An 18,345-nucleotide genomic window follows, 5' to 3' on the forward strand; every position below is an offset into this window, starting at 1 on the left:
CCATGCTTTAAGGTAAGTGTTGGCAGTGCCAGGAAAGGATCCTAAGTCTGACTTCTTTGAACCTGTCAGGTCCTGGAAAGGGCCTGGGTTTTGACCTTGGGAAGACTTGCATCCAGATTCCCACTCCACCATTTACTAGTTTTTGATGTTCAGCAAATGCCGTTAAATGTACCTTTTCCTATATAATACAGCAGTACAATACCCATATGTTTTGGTTACTATGAGGCTTACAGAAAATTAAGTATTAAGCTTGGAAAATACCTGGCATGCAATTGGGTGCTCAATAAATGCTGATGGTGGTGCTATAGTTGTTCTTATCCAAATAATTAGTATAATAAAGTCATAGTCTTGATATTGTGGTCTACCACAAAATGAACAAAGAATGGTGAGGGTCAGGTTGTGTTATCTGTGCTAACCCCTCTCCTGCAACTGCATTTATAAGCCTGCAGTTAATTCTGTGCATGACTTTTGTAACATTGCTTTCCTTTCCATACTTCCATTTCCTTGTAAAATAAGGACACAGAACTATATCAGAGCAGCAAATAGGCTTAATCTCTTATGTCAACTCTAGTTCATCAGTAGTGGGTACCTGGAAAACAGATTTAAAAAAAAAAAAAAAAAACTCTGAGGCCTTGTCTGGGCTCAGCAGATAAGTTTGCCACGATCTATTAGCAATGGCTGCAATGGATAGAAAAGCTGGCGGCAGCTATTCTGAAATTCTCCAGGCCTGGACTAAATGCTCTCTGAGACCTTCCTCAGCCCTCAGTCCTCTGATTTGTTATCAGGGTCTTTTTGATGGGCCTTTGAAGCTGGCTGACATCCTATCCTTCCAAATGAATATTCAGTGCCATTGTAGTAAAAAGTAGAAATGAGTAGTTCAGTTAAGAATGTAGATTATATATCACTAAAAATAAATACAAATCAATTTAAAAAAAAAAGAATCTGAAAGGGAAGTGGTTGATTAGGCAGCTGCTTCTCTGAATGGGGCAGGTGTTTCTTGGAGAGTGCATTGTAATTTGAGTCTAAAAAACAAAGCATTTTCATCAAAAGGGCAAACAAGATGGTTCCCTAAAGTCATGCATGCAAACCATTGCCCAGTGATGCCATGTGGAGTTCGGATATCATTTTGTGTAGGCTTCTGTCAATAGCATTTAGCAATGAATACACTGATGGGTCTTCTGAAACCGGAAACAGTGATTTCCTGAACTGCAACAGAAAGTTACAGATTTCTAACAGTTGTGGAATTATGTGAATGTGTGCTACAGATAGATTATTTTAGAAATTGATTTAACCACTTTCTTTGATATTTGGGATCTAGGATAAAGGTGTCTTGTTTCAGGGGTACTTGGTTAACTCAAGCGAGGAGACTTGATTTGCATGAGCCTTCAGGAAGAAATCTGTGTGTGCATCACTTTTTAGTCTTCCCATTTTTGTAAGGAAAAATAAAACACTTAATAATCCACCAGCATTTTATAATCTTAAGCAAAAGATTCTTTCTGACACTGCAGGGAGATTATACAAATATTTGCCTTATTTGTAAAAGCTTTTCAGATATAGAGTTGATTCTAGGTCTTCCTTCTCCAAAATCTCTACAGCAGGGTACATTCTTCATGCCCCCTATTTTTATGCCTCACTGCAGACAGCTACAATATCTGTTTGTGAATTTATGATCCCTGGCAAAGCAAAAAATCACCCATCTGCAGTCATACTGTTCTACTAAATATGATGAAAGAACTATATTTTTAGTTTTCACAGAAACAATCAACACTGAACGTGATTTTTGTCCACAGTTTACCCTCAGCAAGGCTCTGTGACAGAAGGACATTTTTATAAGGGAATCTATGAATATGACAGCAGCAATAAACAGCTGAAAATAATCTATGAGGCGTTTGCAAATTACCCCTCATGAGCTGTAGTGGTTGTGAAAGATAATTTGTGGTTCTCACAGAATACCCTGCAAATTGGGTCTTTCATCTGCAATGTTTTTTACAGTTAAAACATTTCATTTCTCATATTAAAAAATGATAACTCTGCATTTGTTAATCTAAACAATTTGATTTATATTTTTTCTGTGCTGAGAAGCTGTTGACATTTCAGGATAAGTAATTATTTTCATTGCCAACTGCTGTTTGTGGTGACTGTAGGCAACAGATAGAAATCTGAATGTAAGTGTGCATCATTTTAATCATTTTCCTTAAAGACTGCCCATAAAGCAGGAAGTCTGTTTGCCTGAGTTATCCTGTGTACTTAGAAATCTAAAAGGATGTGAGTGTTGACAAGCAAGGCTTCTAGTCACGTTCAGGGTTCTCTGTGGTGGGTCAGAAACCCCCTCATGTAATCTCTGTGGGTAGAGGGGACAGGGTTGATCTCCACTATCACCAAACCTCTGGCAGGGCCTAGTACACTTGCAGACTTAAATCACTGCCATAAGAGGAAGCATGCGTTATTGGCCTCAGTAGGTCTCAGCTAATGTAATATTTGTTCAAGTGGCTCATGGGGTGGGTGTCAGGATTACACAAGAATACCTTGCCCCATGCCTGGTACACGGTACACGGTGTGATCTCTGGAAACATTTGGTGAAACTGGGACAAGGTATAAAAACGTATACAATTTCTTTCTCACATTGCCTTCTTGGCCAGGCATACCCTGTCCAGGGCCATGGAAAGAAAGGTTTTTTTACTTGGAAAGTAGTCACTACATCCTTAAAGAAGGATGTTGAGCCTTACCCACTGAGTGGCCCATGGAAAGGAGGTGCCAGGGCCTGGGACAGAGCTGATGCATCAGCGGGCTTTATTTGGGGTCTTTTTTTGATCTACAATTTAAGGTATTTCAGTTTATTTTGATATTCAGAAAGAAACTTACCATCAAAGTTTAAACTTTGTCGCCTAGAAAAATCATCAAGCAAAATTGTTGCTCTAGTAAGGTGGTCCATCTTTAGCCTCTGGATGTGTGGGGCCCACACTAGCTATGAAGCACCATGGCAGGTGTAGATTGCCTCTGTGATTGTTAGGGGTGCATCAGTGTGAGACCTGCACAGTAGGGTGTGGTGGGTTTACCCATTTCCCTGCATCTCTCCCATACACATGTGAACCTTCCATTCACCTTTCAGTTAGAGAATGGACTACTGATTTAGGATCCAAACCAATCATTATATAGCCTGAAGGAGTGAATGTAGAGCCAGTACCCTGAATGGCAAATGTGTTTTATCCTTTGAACCAACTCCAGTTGATTAGTTCTGGTTGCCTACAGCGCTGTCTTAAGAAGGCATCTGTGGTGCTGAGCTAGGAGGAGTGCTAGGATTGATTAGCAATGTCTGTCATGATCTCTGGAGGGACAGTGCCCCTGTATTTGCCATTTTCTGCTTTTAACGTGTCCATGACTCCTCTGTGCTCTCTTCTTGTGTAAAATAATTTTAATACTAACAAGTGACTATGTATGAGCTGGAACATCATGAGAGAGAACAGGTAGATTCCACTTTAAGAAAACTTAGCATGAGAAAATGCAAATTTACAAAATGCATAAATCTGGAGCCAATTATTTCTATTACAGAAAGATTCCATGAAAGGTTCCTTTAAATAGCCAGCTCCCCTACTGCATTAAAATGATGATTCAATTTACAAAAATTTACTTTGCATGCAACTCTTCAAGACCATGTCTGTGGAATAAAGCCAGCCACACCTGATTTTTTTTAAAACCATGGCCTAAATAATGTTCAGGATAGCTGCCTCCACCTATCTTGAGTCTCTTGGTAATTTCCCCTCTCTTCAGTCTTCCTTCATACTCCTGTCTCAGCATGGGGAGTGGACAATCTGGGTGGTGGACAACAGCTGCTGGCTTCCACCCTGACACGGCTGCATTTCATTAGTGGGTAAACTGATTGCTCTGAGTATGTTTATGTGTGGGTGTGGTTGTACAACTCTGTGCACTCTGTGCGCTATGTATGCAGATACAGATACACAAAAGTCATTATCTCGCTCTCAGCCCGACCTAAATTCATTCCTGCTGTGAGAGTTGTAAATGGAAGCTTCCAATCCCTTGGTGGATATGGCCTTTCGGTAATATCTGCCCCAAATTCTGGCTCCCCATCCTCTTTGTGTTTGTTTACATATTATTTACCCTTGCATCAGAAAACTTCCTTGGACTGAGGGCCTGAGTCCCATTATCCGGACATGGAATCTTCCTCTTCCTCTGCGGCCTAGAAAGCCCCAAATGGTTTTCTGATTTACAAAATTAAATATACTCTGACTCTTGTGGCAAGCTATGAAATTTCCAACCAACAGATGCACCCATTAAATATATAACATATACAACATCTAAAAGTATCACTGATCTAGCATGAATTATAGAGGCATTCAATGCCCCTCGGGTAAGATCACCAGCCTCTTCCCAGGCACCGAAAATTCGGCAGTTTTCCCAAGGACCATAAAGCTCCCAGGAATGCTGACTGGCATGTGTGTTTGAATTTCCGTTGCTCTGTAAAAGGAACTTAATCCACAGAAGAGTACGTGGAAGAGACGGCATCCTCCCTTTCTCCATGCATGTCCTACCTCCACATAGAATTGTCGTAATAACTTCTCGGGTCCAGAGCACAAGTTTCATCTCTATTTCACCTATGGTATTTTTTAAATCTCGACACAAATTCCTCCCCAGGAATATTTTTTACAGACACATTTTTTTTTTCTTTTGGCAAAAGCAAAATGAGACTAACAGTGAACACATCAGCCCTCCTTCGTCACTGTCTTCTAGCCTTCAATAACCAATCCTACTTGAGACAAAAGCTCTCAGGCTGGTGAGCTGTCAAATCGCTCTTTTGCTTCTGCCTTCCCAGGTTCATTGGTTTGAGCCAAGGGTCCCCCATGGTATGTGGCTGTGATTGCTGCATAGGTACAGCCATAGATGGCAGCTGCCAACATCATGAGACACACGATCCCACATACAACCCCAGTGATGATGACGGTGGCAATGGCATGACGCAGGTTGGCCGGCCTTGGCTTGGGTTTGAGCTCACACTCCAAGAGGTCTTGCTCCCCCGAGTTGTGGCTCTCAGGCCTCAGCACCACCCCATGGGCAGAGCCCTGCCACTGAGCCTGCGAGGACACTGGATGAGGAGCAGGAAGAGGGCAGGGCTGGTACAGCTCATAGGGGATCCGAAGGAGGTCCTTTCCCTTCCAGATGTCTGGTGATCCACAGATGACGCCATCTGTTATTCCCCCTTTAAAAAACAAAAGCAAAGGACAATAACAGAGCCTTGATACAATGGAGTTCTAGAATCCACTGCCTGCAAAAACTTAGGCAGGTGGAATTTACGAAGTGCCTTTTTTTTTTTTAAATCCTGGAGTCAAAGAATTTAACAACCACATTTTATGATTTTAGGATTCCTAAATTGGCTAAATACTAAAAACACCACGCACTAAATTGGCAATTATTTATGACCAAGAATTCATTAGAAGCCCAGTTACCTTCTCATTCTATAAATGCTCAGGGAAAACAATGCAAAAACTGGCAAGAAGGCGTGCTGGGGGCCGACAGCGAGGGCACCGCTGCGTACCACGTTCCTGCCGCGCACGGCCCTCGTGAGCCACAGAGACAAGAAATCTTTTGTACCAGATTCCCATCGAAAATCTAAGGAGAAAATAAAACAAGTATGCATTGTTGTGTTGTTATGTGTCAATTACGAAGACCCTGTGTGTTTCGGTGCTGTTCAGTGATGCCAAATGGAGAGGTGGAATGGTCTTGGAGTGTTTTGTGGATTTGACAATACTGGAAGTTTAGCTCCTGGAATTAAGTATCATGAATGTATCTCCTCAGGCCCCAGAACATTTACTGCTTTGAGTGCCCAACTTTCCAATGGGTTATTAAACGCAGTTTCCATTCCCTGTAAGGCGACTGGTTTCCTCAGGTGTGCAGACTGCTGTTGGGAAGGGGGAATTTGGGTGCTCAGTCATTCCCTAGAAAGAGCACCAAGCTAGCAGACTCAAGTCTAGACTAGTATGACCACTGATTTACTCTTTGACTTTGGGAAAATGCACTTCGCTGACTACATTTTCTGCCATGTAAACATCCGATTTGCATCCAACTTGAAGGTTTACAAAGCACTGTTAGATAAGTCCTAATATTCCACTCTTGTAGGTAACTCTTGTCCAGACTCACAGAGGTCACAAGTGATGAGGCAACACCCAAACCTGGCTCTCCATGCTCAGTCCAAGTTTTTTCCACTATACTCACTGCCTCTCCACGTCCCCCTCTCAGCAGTGCGTGGGGCCAGAGAAGTGGGCAGGATGCCCCTTGGCAGTGTCTGCTAGGAAGCCCTTTGACTAGACAGAGCTGCCCCATGACCTGTGCCTCGGTCCTCTCAGGCTGCCATAAGCACCTCCCCTAGGCGAGCTGCAAAGACTGGCACCGCTGTTGGCAAAGTTAGATTGGAGTTTCTTAGTACATGCAATAAGTGAATGATGAAATTATAACAGAAAGATATATGCAGAGGTCATATTCAAAGACATATGCAGAGGTCGCTTCAACATTATTAGCACCCTCCATTGCATGGCACTTCAGAGTTTTAGTAATGCTTTCGCATTCATTCTCTCCCAGCCTGCAAGATAAGTCCTAAGTGGCCCTGTAAGAAGATGGGGCCTATCTTGCCTTGCAAGGATTATCAGGTGGTTCTGACACACTAGGATGAATGGCAGTGGCAAAAATTCAACCCAGGCCTTTTTTGCTGCCACTGCTTAAAACTGAATCACCACCACCAGAGTCTCTTGGGTCCCTCCTGGCTTCTCTAGCAACCCTTTGTGGAAAGAGTCCCCAACCTAAAGCAGAAAGATAAAAGGGGAATTTCTCCCTTTTTTGAGCTGCTGATTTTCATGAGGCCAGAGGTTCAGAGCAGTTGCTCCAGATGAGTCCAAAGTGCCATTAAGATTAAGGATTCTTGTCTCATGGACCATTTCATTCCTCTACACCTGGCCATCAGAGCCTCTGCCAGGGAGTTGGTTGCAAGACAGATCAGAGAGACAGAAATGAAGTTATGGGGCTTTGAGAAGCAGTCATGATCGTTAATCCAGCCAGAGAGCACTGAGACTTCTATCGGGGAAGCAAGGCCACCTGCCAGGGGATGGACAGGTTCATCAGCTGACTTCCACATTGACTGGGGTGGTTTACCTAGTCACCTCACCGCAGACATAAGAACTGTCTTTCTCCAGTTCCAGACTTTCTGCTATTCAGCATTAGGGTGGGAACCACAGCCTCTGGACCCAGAGCCAGGGAAATGCCCAGACTGGAGCCTGGGACATAGCTGGAAGGCAGGGGCTGTGGCTGCCAAGAGCTCTGTGGTCTCCTGTGCAGGTGCTCCTCGGCCAGGATGCAACTTCAACCCTCCATCATTTCACGGGCCTTGACCCCATAGGCAAATCTGCTGATTGCAGCTTGAGGGTCCCACATCCTTCTAGATTCATGTAACTGACAATGCAGGAAGCTCCAGCTTGCCAAGAACTCCCCGTTCTCTGTCTGACCACCAGTAGCTCTTCACCTCTGTCTTGGGAGAAACTAGATTCATATCTTGAATCTGAGCATTACTTAGCTGTGCAGCCCTGCAAAACTTCCTTGACCACACTGTGCCTCTGCTTGCTCATCTGGAAAGTGGGAGATGAGGATAATTAATATTCACTTCCCAAGATTGCTCTGAGGACTCAGTTGGATAAAGTAGGTCAAGTATTTAGCATAATACCTAGCTCAGAGTAAATGTTTAATGAATGAAGATGACTTGTTTACTCATAAATAGGAATAGTAATCGTACAATCTGTGTAGTATTTCTGTGGAGGAGATATTATTATGTGTTCACCAAAGCACATCTTTTTGCTCTTAGGCCAGCAGGAAGACTAAATTTTCCCACTCTTCGTGGTCCATTTGGGGCCATGTGATTGAATTCTGGACAATAGAACCAATTAATGCCAACTCCAGGCCATAAAACCCCAGTGTAATCTGCCATGCATTTTGTTTCCACTTGGGGATGACCTTAGAGCCCATGTGGTAAAGTTGGTGGCATCACAAGCTGGAGGGGGCTTATGTCCCGAAATGACCACATGCAATGCAGACCCTGCCCTGATTTCCCCTGACCCCTGACATGAGTGAGCAACAGATTTTATTGGATATATAACTAAAGTCTGGGATAGTCTGTTGTATCAATTATCCTTACCTGTCTAATACCTGAAGTGCTTGCATTAGTTTGTGTATCTATCCTTTAAAGAAGGTCTTGACTAATATCTGTTTCCTTATTTTGGCTGTATACAATATATCTATAATCAGACTGTCTCCCGTGTTTGGCACATATTTGGATTTTTCCTAGTTATGTTGGGACATCCAGGTCTTGTTTCCCCAAATCAATTTCTGCCTTCCTCTGAAGAAAAGCTCTGATCCCTACTCATGCAGCTACCTCTGTTGTGAGGGAGTGTTGAACAGCATCACAGAATCTGAGGCCTGGAATGGGCCACAGGAATTTCCTGACTTAAAATTATCAGTTTCCCTCTGGTAACACTGAGTGCTAGTGGAGTATACTAATTTTCCCAAAGACAACCAGCAAGTTTGTGGCAGAGTAAGGCAGAATTCTTCCCATCCCAGGTTGCTTCCAGTGCCCTAATCCTGGGAACCTTTTTTTTTTTTTTTTTTAATCAATTTTCTTTGATGAAACTTATCTTTCTGTGTTGGGCTGGCCTGTGCTTATTATTTAATCCAGAATGCAGGAGTTCAAGCCACTTCACCTCTAGATGTAAACAATTTTATCTGCAACCCGTTTATAAGAAAAATGTTGCCATAGTATGTGGCCCCTGTTGCTGGTTGGCTTGGATACTGACTGGTTATTGATTATGTAATTTGCCAGTATGTTGTTGAGAAGGATTTTTCATTCAGTATCGTACATTTGAACCCACGTTGTATGTACCCTAACTAGATTCCCACTGAGAACCATTACAACCATGCAGACACTGTTGATTCCCTAATTCATGTCCATAGTTCCAACATCTTCCTGAGCCTCGGGCTTAAACATACAACCCCCAACTCAACCACTCCCCATGAACACGTACAGGACCTCCCAAACTTGACAAGCCCCAAGCTAAAGTCCTAGTTGACCACCTCCTCAACACACCCACTCGCTCCCCCCACTCCCCTCTTTGCCCCGTGTCAGCTGAAGGCATCACCATTTGCCTGGTTACCACTGCAGGACAAATCAAAATAGACTTTCCCATAATTCTGGTCTTCTCTTAGTCTCCTACTCCAGCCATTAGCAATGTCTGTCAATTCAGTACTTCAAGTATTTCCCAGCACTGATCACGTCTCACCAGCCTGGCTTGGGCCACCATCATCTTTGCTGGCTGACTGAAATCACCTTCTCCCTCATCTCCCTGCTTCCTCTTCTGCAGCCTTTCGTCAGTTCTCCCAAGAGTCTACAGAGTGACCTTTTACGTTGTAATCAGACCATGTTGTTCGCTTGACTAAAACTCTTCAAGAGCTTTCCATCTCACTTAAAATAAAGTCCAAGCATCTTGGCCTTCTCTGCACACTCCTGCAGGATCTGGCCTCCAAGCACTGGGGCTGTCTCGTCTCTGCCCACTCACTCCCTTCCTCTGCACTAGCCACTGTCCTGTGCCTCTTTTTGTCCTGTAGCCAAGCCAAGTTTTCTTCCTCATCAAGCCCTTTGTGCTCAGCGATTCTTTCCCCCAATTATCTCATGGCCCATACCTCCTCACTCTTTGGGTGCTGCTCAGCCATGTCACCTTGGAGTCACCCTCTCATCCATCCTATCAAAAATGAGACCCCTATTTTTTCATGCTCCCCTTCCCCTGCCTCATTGTTTCTTAGCACTAACTGCTATTCTAAACCTGTATCTTTATTTATCTTCTTATTTAACATCTGTTTCTACTACCAGAATGGAATCTCTATGATCTGCTATCTTCTCAGTGCCTGGCATACAAAAGGTACTCAACTATAGGAATGAATGAATCATGCTGAGAGCTAGAAGGAGAGAAGCACTGTGAGGTGGGGGAAAGAATGTCGGGTCAAGGCCCAAAAGCCATGCATTCTGTTCTCATTTGGGCTTCTGCTCTGTGATCTTGTGCAAGTCACTGAACATCTCTGGGACTCCGTTGCCCAGTGACAACAAGGGTTGGCAAACTTTTCTGTAAAGGGCCAGATAGACAATATAGCCCCTGCCACAACTCCTCAACTTTGCTTTTATAGTGCAAAGCGACCACTCACTCAGTATGTAATGAATGGCCATGGTTGTGTTCTAATAAAACTTTATTTACAGAAACAGGAGATGGGCTGTGGCTCTGGGCCTGTAGTTTGCAAACCCTGGGTGGTTTCCAGAGCCCCTCATCTTTAATATTCTGAGATCTCTTGCTCTGCTCTTTTCATCATGTTAAAGAAATTGTGAGTAACTGTAGAACGGCCCTGCTGCACCCAATTTCAGTGACAGTGGTATTTGCTAAAGCAGAAAGGATAATCTTAGAGAAGAGTTACAGTTGTCAAATGGGTGGAAGCAGACAAAGAGAGAAAAATATCCCAGAGAGAGATAACCATACCCACAATCGGATCACACTGGAAAATAAGAGTTTGGTGCTGTTTGAGGTTCAGCAGTTATTCAGGTGGTGATTGAATGTCCTTCTTAAGAGCATACTCCCAGAAAAGTGACTTCATGTGGTATTCATTAAACAAGTGAAAGTTATCTCCATGCAGCGTATTTCTAGATTAATTTAGATCCTGAATTTAAACACCTTGTAATGACTCACTGGACTCTTTTGCCATACCATGAAATGACATTGATGTGTAAAAGCCCAAATCCACCCCTTACACACTCCTCCATGTGCTTTCTAATGTAGAGAACAGATGAGATTCATCCTAGACTGGTAACATACAGATGAGGGGGTTCCAAGTAGACATTACTGACCTTTATAGATAAATTTCTCCAGCCAAAGTTTAAGACCAAGCAAGTGGCAACTGCAGTTCCAGAGGTTGTCCTTGAGAAATAAAAGCCTCACACTGGGCATGGATTCCAGAAGCGCTCGATCAAGCTGTTGAAGCTGGTTTTGTTGAACTGCAAGGATAGTTAGGTTCTCCCAAGTCTTGCCCAGGGACGTGGGAAGGTGGCTTATGTTGTTAGATGACAAATCAAGCTCCCTCAGCTGAGGGAGGGAATGGAAAAGTCTGCTTTCCAGGGAAAGGAGGGAATTCTGGGTTAGGTTTAAAACTTTCAAGTGCTGAAGCCCGTGGAAAGCTGCAGGGGCCAGATTTGAAAGGGAATTGTTGGACAAGTTTAAGGTCATGAGCCATGGCACTGACCTAAATGCAAAAGCAGGGAGATGGTGTATCTGATTATCTTGTAAGTGCAGCATTCGAGTCTGAGGAGGTAAATGGGAAGGGATTTGAGCCAGACCTTGCCGGCTGCAGTCTACAAAGTTTGTAGATGAGTGACAGCGGCACTTGTCTGGGCAGCTGCATGCCACCTGGAGCAGGACAATCACGCTGGAAAACAGCAGCAGTTCACCTACAACAAACACAAAGAAACTGGGATAGGAACCAGTTTGTGAGGACTGGTATCAGTACTTTTCCCCCTTTCCAGGTCATGTGATTTCCAGCCAGGTTAAGACCTTCGGCAACCTGAAAGAGAGGTTCTGTTACTCACCATCTTCAGCAGAGCCAGGCTGGACAAGTACATCCCCAGTGTCAGTAACTGTTGCAATCTTTGTGCCAACTGTTGTCAGAAGCCTTGGGGAAGATGCTCTCTTAGTGTCTCCTGATTCAGAAGACACTAAGGATATCAAATAGATGGGTAAAAAAAATATTTGGGGGGCATATGGCCTTTATAGGCCACAGCAGAATTATTTGGAGCCAGATATGTAAAGAGTGACAGAAGATTTCAGATATTCACATTTTCTGTAAAGTATGCTGTAGAACAGTGCTGTCTAGTACAACTTTCTGTGATGATGGAAGTTCCTACATCCGCTGCCCAGTATGGGAGCCAATAGCCATATGCACTTACGGAGCTCTTGAGATGCAACTGCTGCAACCAAGGAACGGAATTTTTATGTGTATTTCATTTAACTATTTTAAACAAAAATAGCTACATGTGGCTAATGGTTACTGTATTGGATAGGGCAGATCTAAAGCACTGCTACATGTTGGTATCTATTTCTGCCGTTGTAATTCCATGAACAAGGATAGTGTCTGCTTTTTTATTCAAGATTTTTTAAATATAGAAAAGCATTAAGAATAATATAATAAATACCCATGTTTCTGTAATAGTTCTGCAAGTCATTCATGGGTTATTGTACCTCCTTGATTCTTTTGTCTTTTAACTCAAAAGAGCAATGTATTACTTACACGGTTGAACTTACTTTGATTCGTGCCCAATTTCTATTTTCCAGCGTAAGCCCCTTTTCCTCACAACATGACATGACTGATGTGTCTCTCCAGACATTTGAAAAACAATAGTTAATAATGACAAAAATAGCGAATAACCATATAGCATGCATTTTGAGCCACCTACCATTCAAAGTGCTTTCTAAATCTGTATATTAATTAATTCTCATAACCTTATAAATATGGTTCCGTTATTATCCCCACTTGAAAGATGAGGAAGCTAGGCATAGAAAAGCTAAATCACTTCCCCAAGTTCACACAGAGAGTAGGTATTATAGTAGGGCTGTGATAAGGACCAAGGCTGTCTTTCTCCCTCCAGAGTCTGTCAGTCAGTGTTCTTATCTGCTGTACTCCACTGCCTGTCAAACACACACACACACACACACACACACACACACACACACACACACACACACGTTTTGCATAACAATTTTTAAAAATCCAAATAAATGTATTCATCAACATGTCTCATTCTGCAATTTGCTCTGTTCACTCAAAACTGATCTATCCACATGGATATGTGGAAAGCTAATTCATTCCGTTTCACTGCTGTTGCATATTTCATGGTGAGACCATCCCACATTTAGCATTAATATTTACCCCACCCTTATGAGGGGTAGTTGAGCTGCTGCAGTATTTTTCTTCATTGCAAATATTGCTATAAAAAGGCGTTCTTGTGCACACTGCCTTGGCTGTGTAGGAACTGGGGGAGGGTCTCCGGAATCCAGAGAAATCTCCTCACAGGTCTCAGAGAAGATGCTAAGTTCACATTTTCTTAGACACTGCTCTGTCATTCACCAAAGTAGCTATAACACTCCCTTCTGTTTTTCCTGAAACTTGAATTTCAAAATATGGCAAACATCTGTCAAGGGCATTTTATTATAAAATGGTACAGGAATTCACAAGGCCACACAGTAATATTCAAAATTCAAAATAGTTATCAGCTCATAGCGGAAGCTCTTGAAAGCAGTTTTGTTTATTTGCTTGCTTGCTTGTTTTGGGCCTGAACTGGGGAAATACACAGTGTGGCTGGCATGCACTTGAGCCTGATCCCCTTTCTTCCTTACATTCTCTACTGAGGCTCACCATGCTCTGGGGCAATAGGGAAGATGTTTAGAGAGCCTTCGGAAAGATTCTTCTCAGTGTAATTTAATTCAAAGGATGCAGAACATCACAGTCCCCTTCCCCTTTCCAAAATAGCAAAGAGCAAAACCACTGTTTTCCTTTCTCTAATTTTGCAAATAACCTAAATGACTCCTTTCAAAGCCAAAACATCTTCCCCTCGGTAATGAACGGACACCCCTCACTTTTGGCTGTGGGGCTCAAACATTAATTAGTTGCAGGAGATTAATTCTGAAACCAGAGAACATGTTTGCCGCAGAATCCTCTAATCTATTAATGAAAGGCTTGCCTCTCTGAGATTGTAGCCAATTTGTTCATTCTTTCTTTGGTTCCACTCTTCCCCTCAAAGGAATAATATATGAACTCCAACTCCAAGCACCATGTTTTCTATGAAATGGCTCATGACATGCCAACTGCATATTCATGTCATGGCTGCATACATTTCCACCCTCTTCCTCTGCCCCTAACATGCACAAACATGAATCTTCCCATGCAGAGACTTTTTCATATCTGTCCAGTCTTTTAAGACAGACAACTTGAAAATAGACTTCCTGCAGATACCTTTGTGACGGGATCCTGTCTTTCTCCCAGACAAGAACTTTTCCAGTGGGAATTGATCAGGGCTCACCTTTCATGACGGAGTCTCCACGGACGTCCTTGCTGACCTCGTAGCCCCCTTAATTAATGTGCAGAGCAACACACCAGAGGCATGGCAGACTCGGAGCCCAGCGTTACATTCGGTCTTTCTGAAGCCTGCTGCCTGTGCTTTTCTTCAATGCAGAAAACAGTTGTTGCTTTCAAAAGACCACTTATTTCAGCAGCCCTTCCCCTTGTCTCCATCTGGCTGGGCTCAGTTTCCATAAGAGGATCTTGGGATTGTGCCCCTCTTCTTTCTTAAAATGTTGGCCTCCCCAGGATCATCCCTGCCTTTCCCATTCAGACGATGAGCCGCATAAAGAATGTTTGTCAAACCTTGGTGAACAGCTGTAGCATTCAAACATGACCCCGATGGCACGGCCTTTTTGATTATTTAATCTGCTTGAAGTGCAGGGCACCAAAATAAAACTGCCTTCTTAATCCGGCCGTGGCTTCTGAATTCTGTTGACTTATTAACCATGCCGGGTCACCCCTCATCGGGTTGGGGGATGCTGGACGGCGACCCTCGACCTGGGGGTCGAGCAGCAGAGCCTGCAGAGTGCGTAATATGAGGACAAATTGGCCTGCTGGAGGCTGACATGGATTGCACAGTGCACTTCTTTGGTCACCAAAGGCTTATTCAGCCAACATCTCTGGGGATTAGCTGTGTTGACAGGGTCTTGATGCCCTGAAATTCATAGCCATGGTTTCCTTTAGTGGACATCACAACCTTCCTTCTGGTGCCACAAATACTTCTCAGCTGCCTGCTGGCTTGTTTGCCGCCCCCACACCCCGTCCACTCCCCAGCTCCCCAGTTGAATTGACCTTTAGGTTAGTGTGACTTTAGAAATACTTCTTAATCTTTCTTCGTTTCCCTGATGCTGAGGTCCTGGCCCTTCCCTCATTTTTCACATATAAAACAATAAAGCCGCCCCTGCGAGCATCAGGCGTCAGTCAACTGTGACTGTTCTCTAATTGAAGCTGCAGGGAACTTTCCCACCAGGGACTGGAACCGTTTCTTTGCATGTGCAAATCCCCTGCCATTTGCCGAGGTGGGGTTTCAATGCCTGAAGCTGCCCTTGTAGATAAACCAAATGTTCTGCTGTGTGTAACCATGTGTATACTTTTATGGAGGCAGCTTGAAGGGCAGTCCCTGGCTCCAGGAAGTATAATTGAGCCGTTGGCTGTGGGCTCTGGAATCAGATGAGTCCAGAGTTGATATTCAGCTCCACCATCACCAGCTTTTTGTCTCCAGGCAAGTGACTTGCCCACCCAGAGCCCCATCCCTGACATGGGGACAACAGTACCTCTTACTTTACTAGGCTGTGCCCAGGATTAAATATGGCAGTACACGTCACACATACATGTTCACAATTTCCCATGAGAATGGCTTCCAGGACTTGCATGCTGCCAGCATTTGAGGACAACCTGGACCTCTCAGCAGGAGGGATGTCCCGAAGGAGGTCCCGAGAGAGAACCCTGGAGCCTGACCCCTCATGCCACTCTGCAGGTACAGAGGGAAGAGGCCCCTTGTGAACTGAAGTTGAAAAAAATCAAATTTTGGTTATTTTCAACAACCTATACTTTGGGAACTCTTTCATCCCTTGGCCAAGCCCCTTCTCACCCCACAGAACCCAGCATATTCATCCTGCCTCTTCCAGAAAGCCCACTTTACCCAACCTGCCATCTGTTGTCCTTCTCTCTGACATATTTTGAGCATCACAGATACAATGGGCAAAAGTCAGATGTAGGTGACAAAAGAAGTCAGGCGATGAACAGCCACTTAAATCTTCAGAGCTCAAAGATTTCTTCCCTCCTTCCTTCCAGTCCCTCCTCCTAGCTGTCCGTTTCAGGTGCACAGAATTTAATAATAATTTCCTGATAATACATAACCATCAATGGCCCATGTTAGCATTCAATCATTCATTCATCATAACACAACAAACACTTGTAGACTTAACGCTCCCTCTAAGAACTAGAAAGTTACTAATAACTCATATCTACCTGTGTGCCTCTCTCTTTCCCTGGGGCAGAAACATTCTTTTGTGGAGGCCAGATAGTAAATCTTTTAGACCTTAAGGGTCATCTGTCTGCGTTGCAGTTATTGGACTCTGCTGCCATAGTTTGGAAACAGCCAAAGACAATACATAAATCAATGGGTGTGCCTACATTCCAATAAAACTTTATTTACAAAAACAGGTAGAGGTATGGATCGGCCCACAGGCTGTAATGTGCAAACTCTGGTTATCCCATCCTCTGGCCACTGCTCTCACTAGTCCACCACCTCACCTGTCACCCACCCCAACTCTCACCACCCAGGCAAACATATTCACTCTCCTGTTGCCTCATCTATGAAATGAGGGGTTTGGGTAAGATGATCTTTAAGATTTCTTATGTCCAGAACCTTGTTATTCTGGTCAAAAGGCATAAATTGGCTTGAAAGGCCCCGTACTTACCAACTTGGAGGGGCTTGGACAGACAGAGAATTTAACTACCTCGTTAGGTTATTGTGGAGCTATTAGGCTATGCCTATAAGGCCCAACTCTTAGGCTTGGAGGCCTGAAAAAGATGAATCTGTTGACAGCTAAATTGGATGTTGGAGGTCAAGACCCTGGCAGAGAACCAAAGGCAGTCAAGGACACTTCTGGTTAAAGCCAGGCTGTTAGGCTAAGTGAATGCACACTTTCATGGTGCCTATTCCCTAAAGTTGTGAGGTCCTAGGAAAGTCTCAGGCTCTCTGAGCATCAGCATCCTAGCTATAGAATGTAGATAATACCTACCTTGCAGGAGGAAGGAGGATCAAGTGATAAACTTCAGAGCCTAGCACATATCTAGTAGAGCAAGTGATCCAAAGTGGCATCTCAGCCAGGCGTGGTGGCTCACACCTATAATCCCAATACTTCGGAAGCTGAGGCAGGTGGATCAATTTGAGGTCAGGAGTCTGAGACCAGCCTGGCCAACAAGGTGAAAGCCCATCTCTACTAAAATACAAAAATTAGCCGGGCATGGTGGTGGGCGCCTGTAATCCCAGCTACTTGGGAGACTGAGGCAGGAGAATTGCTTGAACCCAGGAGGCAGAAGTTGCAGCGAGCAGAGATTGTGCCATGTGCTCCAGCCTGGACAACAGAGTGAGACTCCTTCTAAAAACAAAACAAAAAAAACAAAGTGGCATCTCCTGTTAGCAGCGTGGATTTGCAGCCCTCAAAGAGTCTGAGCTGGCTGCCCCCACCTAAAATGCGTATGCTGGGTAACTCGTAGAGAGGCCTCAGAGCTGAAGGGTTCCTGGGAACATCTGCTTACTGCCCAAGGGTTTTTCTGGTTCTCTTTTACACATGCTGACCCCAATTGAGGGTTAAAAGATGGACAATGCACACATGGACTGGACTGCCCCCCTGGACACTTGGATGTGAAGGCGGATTGATTTATTCCATCTGACCTCAGCCAAGAGAACAAAGGGAGGGTGTGTGATATGCATGCTAATGCTGGGCGGTGCCTTCTCCGTTCCTCCCTCCTTCCCTCCCTTGGTGAGCAGATCCAAGAGGTGGCAAGACAGCCATTCTTGCAAAGAGAGGAACGAAGGAGAGATGCTGAACGTCAGCTCAGGCCAGAGCCACTCCCTAAAGAGGAGAACTGCATTGTGAGGGGCTGCTAGTCCCAAGACTTAGCAGGACCCCAGTTTCCCACTTGGGAGCTAGCTTCAGATGCACCCGTAGAGTAAAACTGTGTTTATCATCACACTGATATTTCAAGAATTTCCAGACTTCTGAGACATAACTCTTTTTCCCTTTTTAAGCCAGAATGTTTTCAAATATATGTCAGTTTACTTACCATTTAATTTCCCTGGAATAAAAAAAATCAATGATTAACGCTGAAATAAAATTGACAATGTCTTGAAATCCTTAAATACTTGTATAATATTGCCTCTTCTCCCAGGCAATATTGTACAGGTATTTAAAAAGAATAAAAGCCAGGCTCAGTGGCTCACGCTTGTAATGCTAGTACTTTGGGAGGCTGAGATGGGTGGATCACTTGAGTGCAGGAGTTTGAAGCCAACCTTGGCAACATCATCTCTACCAAAATTACAAAAAATTAGCCAGGTGTGGTGGTGAGCACCTCTGAGCTACTCGGGAGGCTGAGTTAGGAGGATCACCTGAGCCCAAGAGATCAAGGCTGCAGTGGGCC

The 18,345-nt window shown here is 44.0% G+C and overlaps 2 protein-coding genes across 4 annotated transcripts in view; one reads left to right on the forward strand and one right to left on the reverse strand.

Moving 5' to 3' along the window:
* Positions 1-18,345, forward strand: part of LOC108314525 (voltage-dependent calcium channel subunit alpha-2/delta-3) — an 823,636-nt gene that overhangs the window by 658,927 nt on the left and 146,364 nt on the right. The gene's annotated exons all lie outside the window — the stretch shown is intronic.
* LRTM1 (leucine rich repeats and transmembrane domains 1) lies at positions 3,395-14,787 on the reverse strand. 2 transcript variants are annotated; one of them, XM_017543464.2, is made up of 3 exons: positions 14,156-14,787; positions 10,934-11,530; positions 3,395-5,212 (listed from the first exon to the last, which is right to left on the reverse strand). In XM_017543464.2, the coding sequence occupies exons 1-3, from the start codon at positions 14,160-14,162 to the stop codon at positions 4,782-4,784; spliced, it is 1,035 nt and encodes a 344-aa protein (XP_017398953.1). In that variant the 5' UTR covers positions 14,163-14,787; the 3' UTR covers positions 3,395-4,781. The 2 variants fall into 2 exon arrangements, with proteins under 2 accessions (XP_017398953.1, XP_037599791.1); XM_037743863.1 differs by lacking the exon at positions 14,156-14,787 and adding an exon at positions 11,669-11,826.

Source organism: Cebus imitator, unplaced genomic scaffold (assembly GCF_001604975.1).
Source record: "Cebus imitator isolate Cc_AM_T3 unplaced genomic scaffold, Cebus_imitator-1.0 Scaffold8, whole genome shotgun sequence".
Taxonomy (NCBI): domain Eukaryota; kingdom Metazoa; phylum Chordata; class Mammalia; order Primates; family Cebidae; genus Cebus; species Cebus imitator.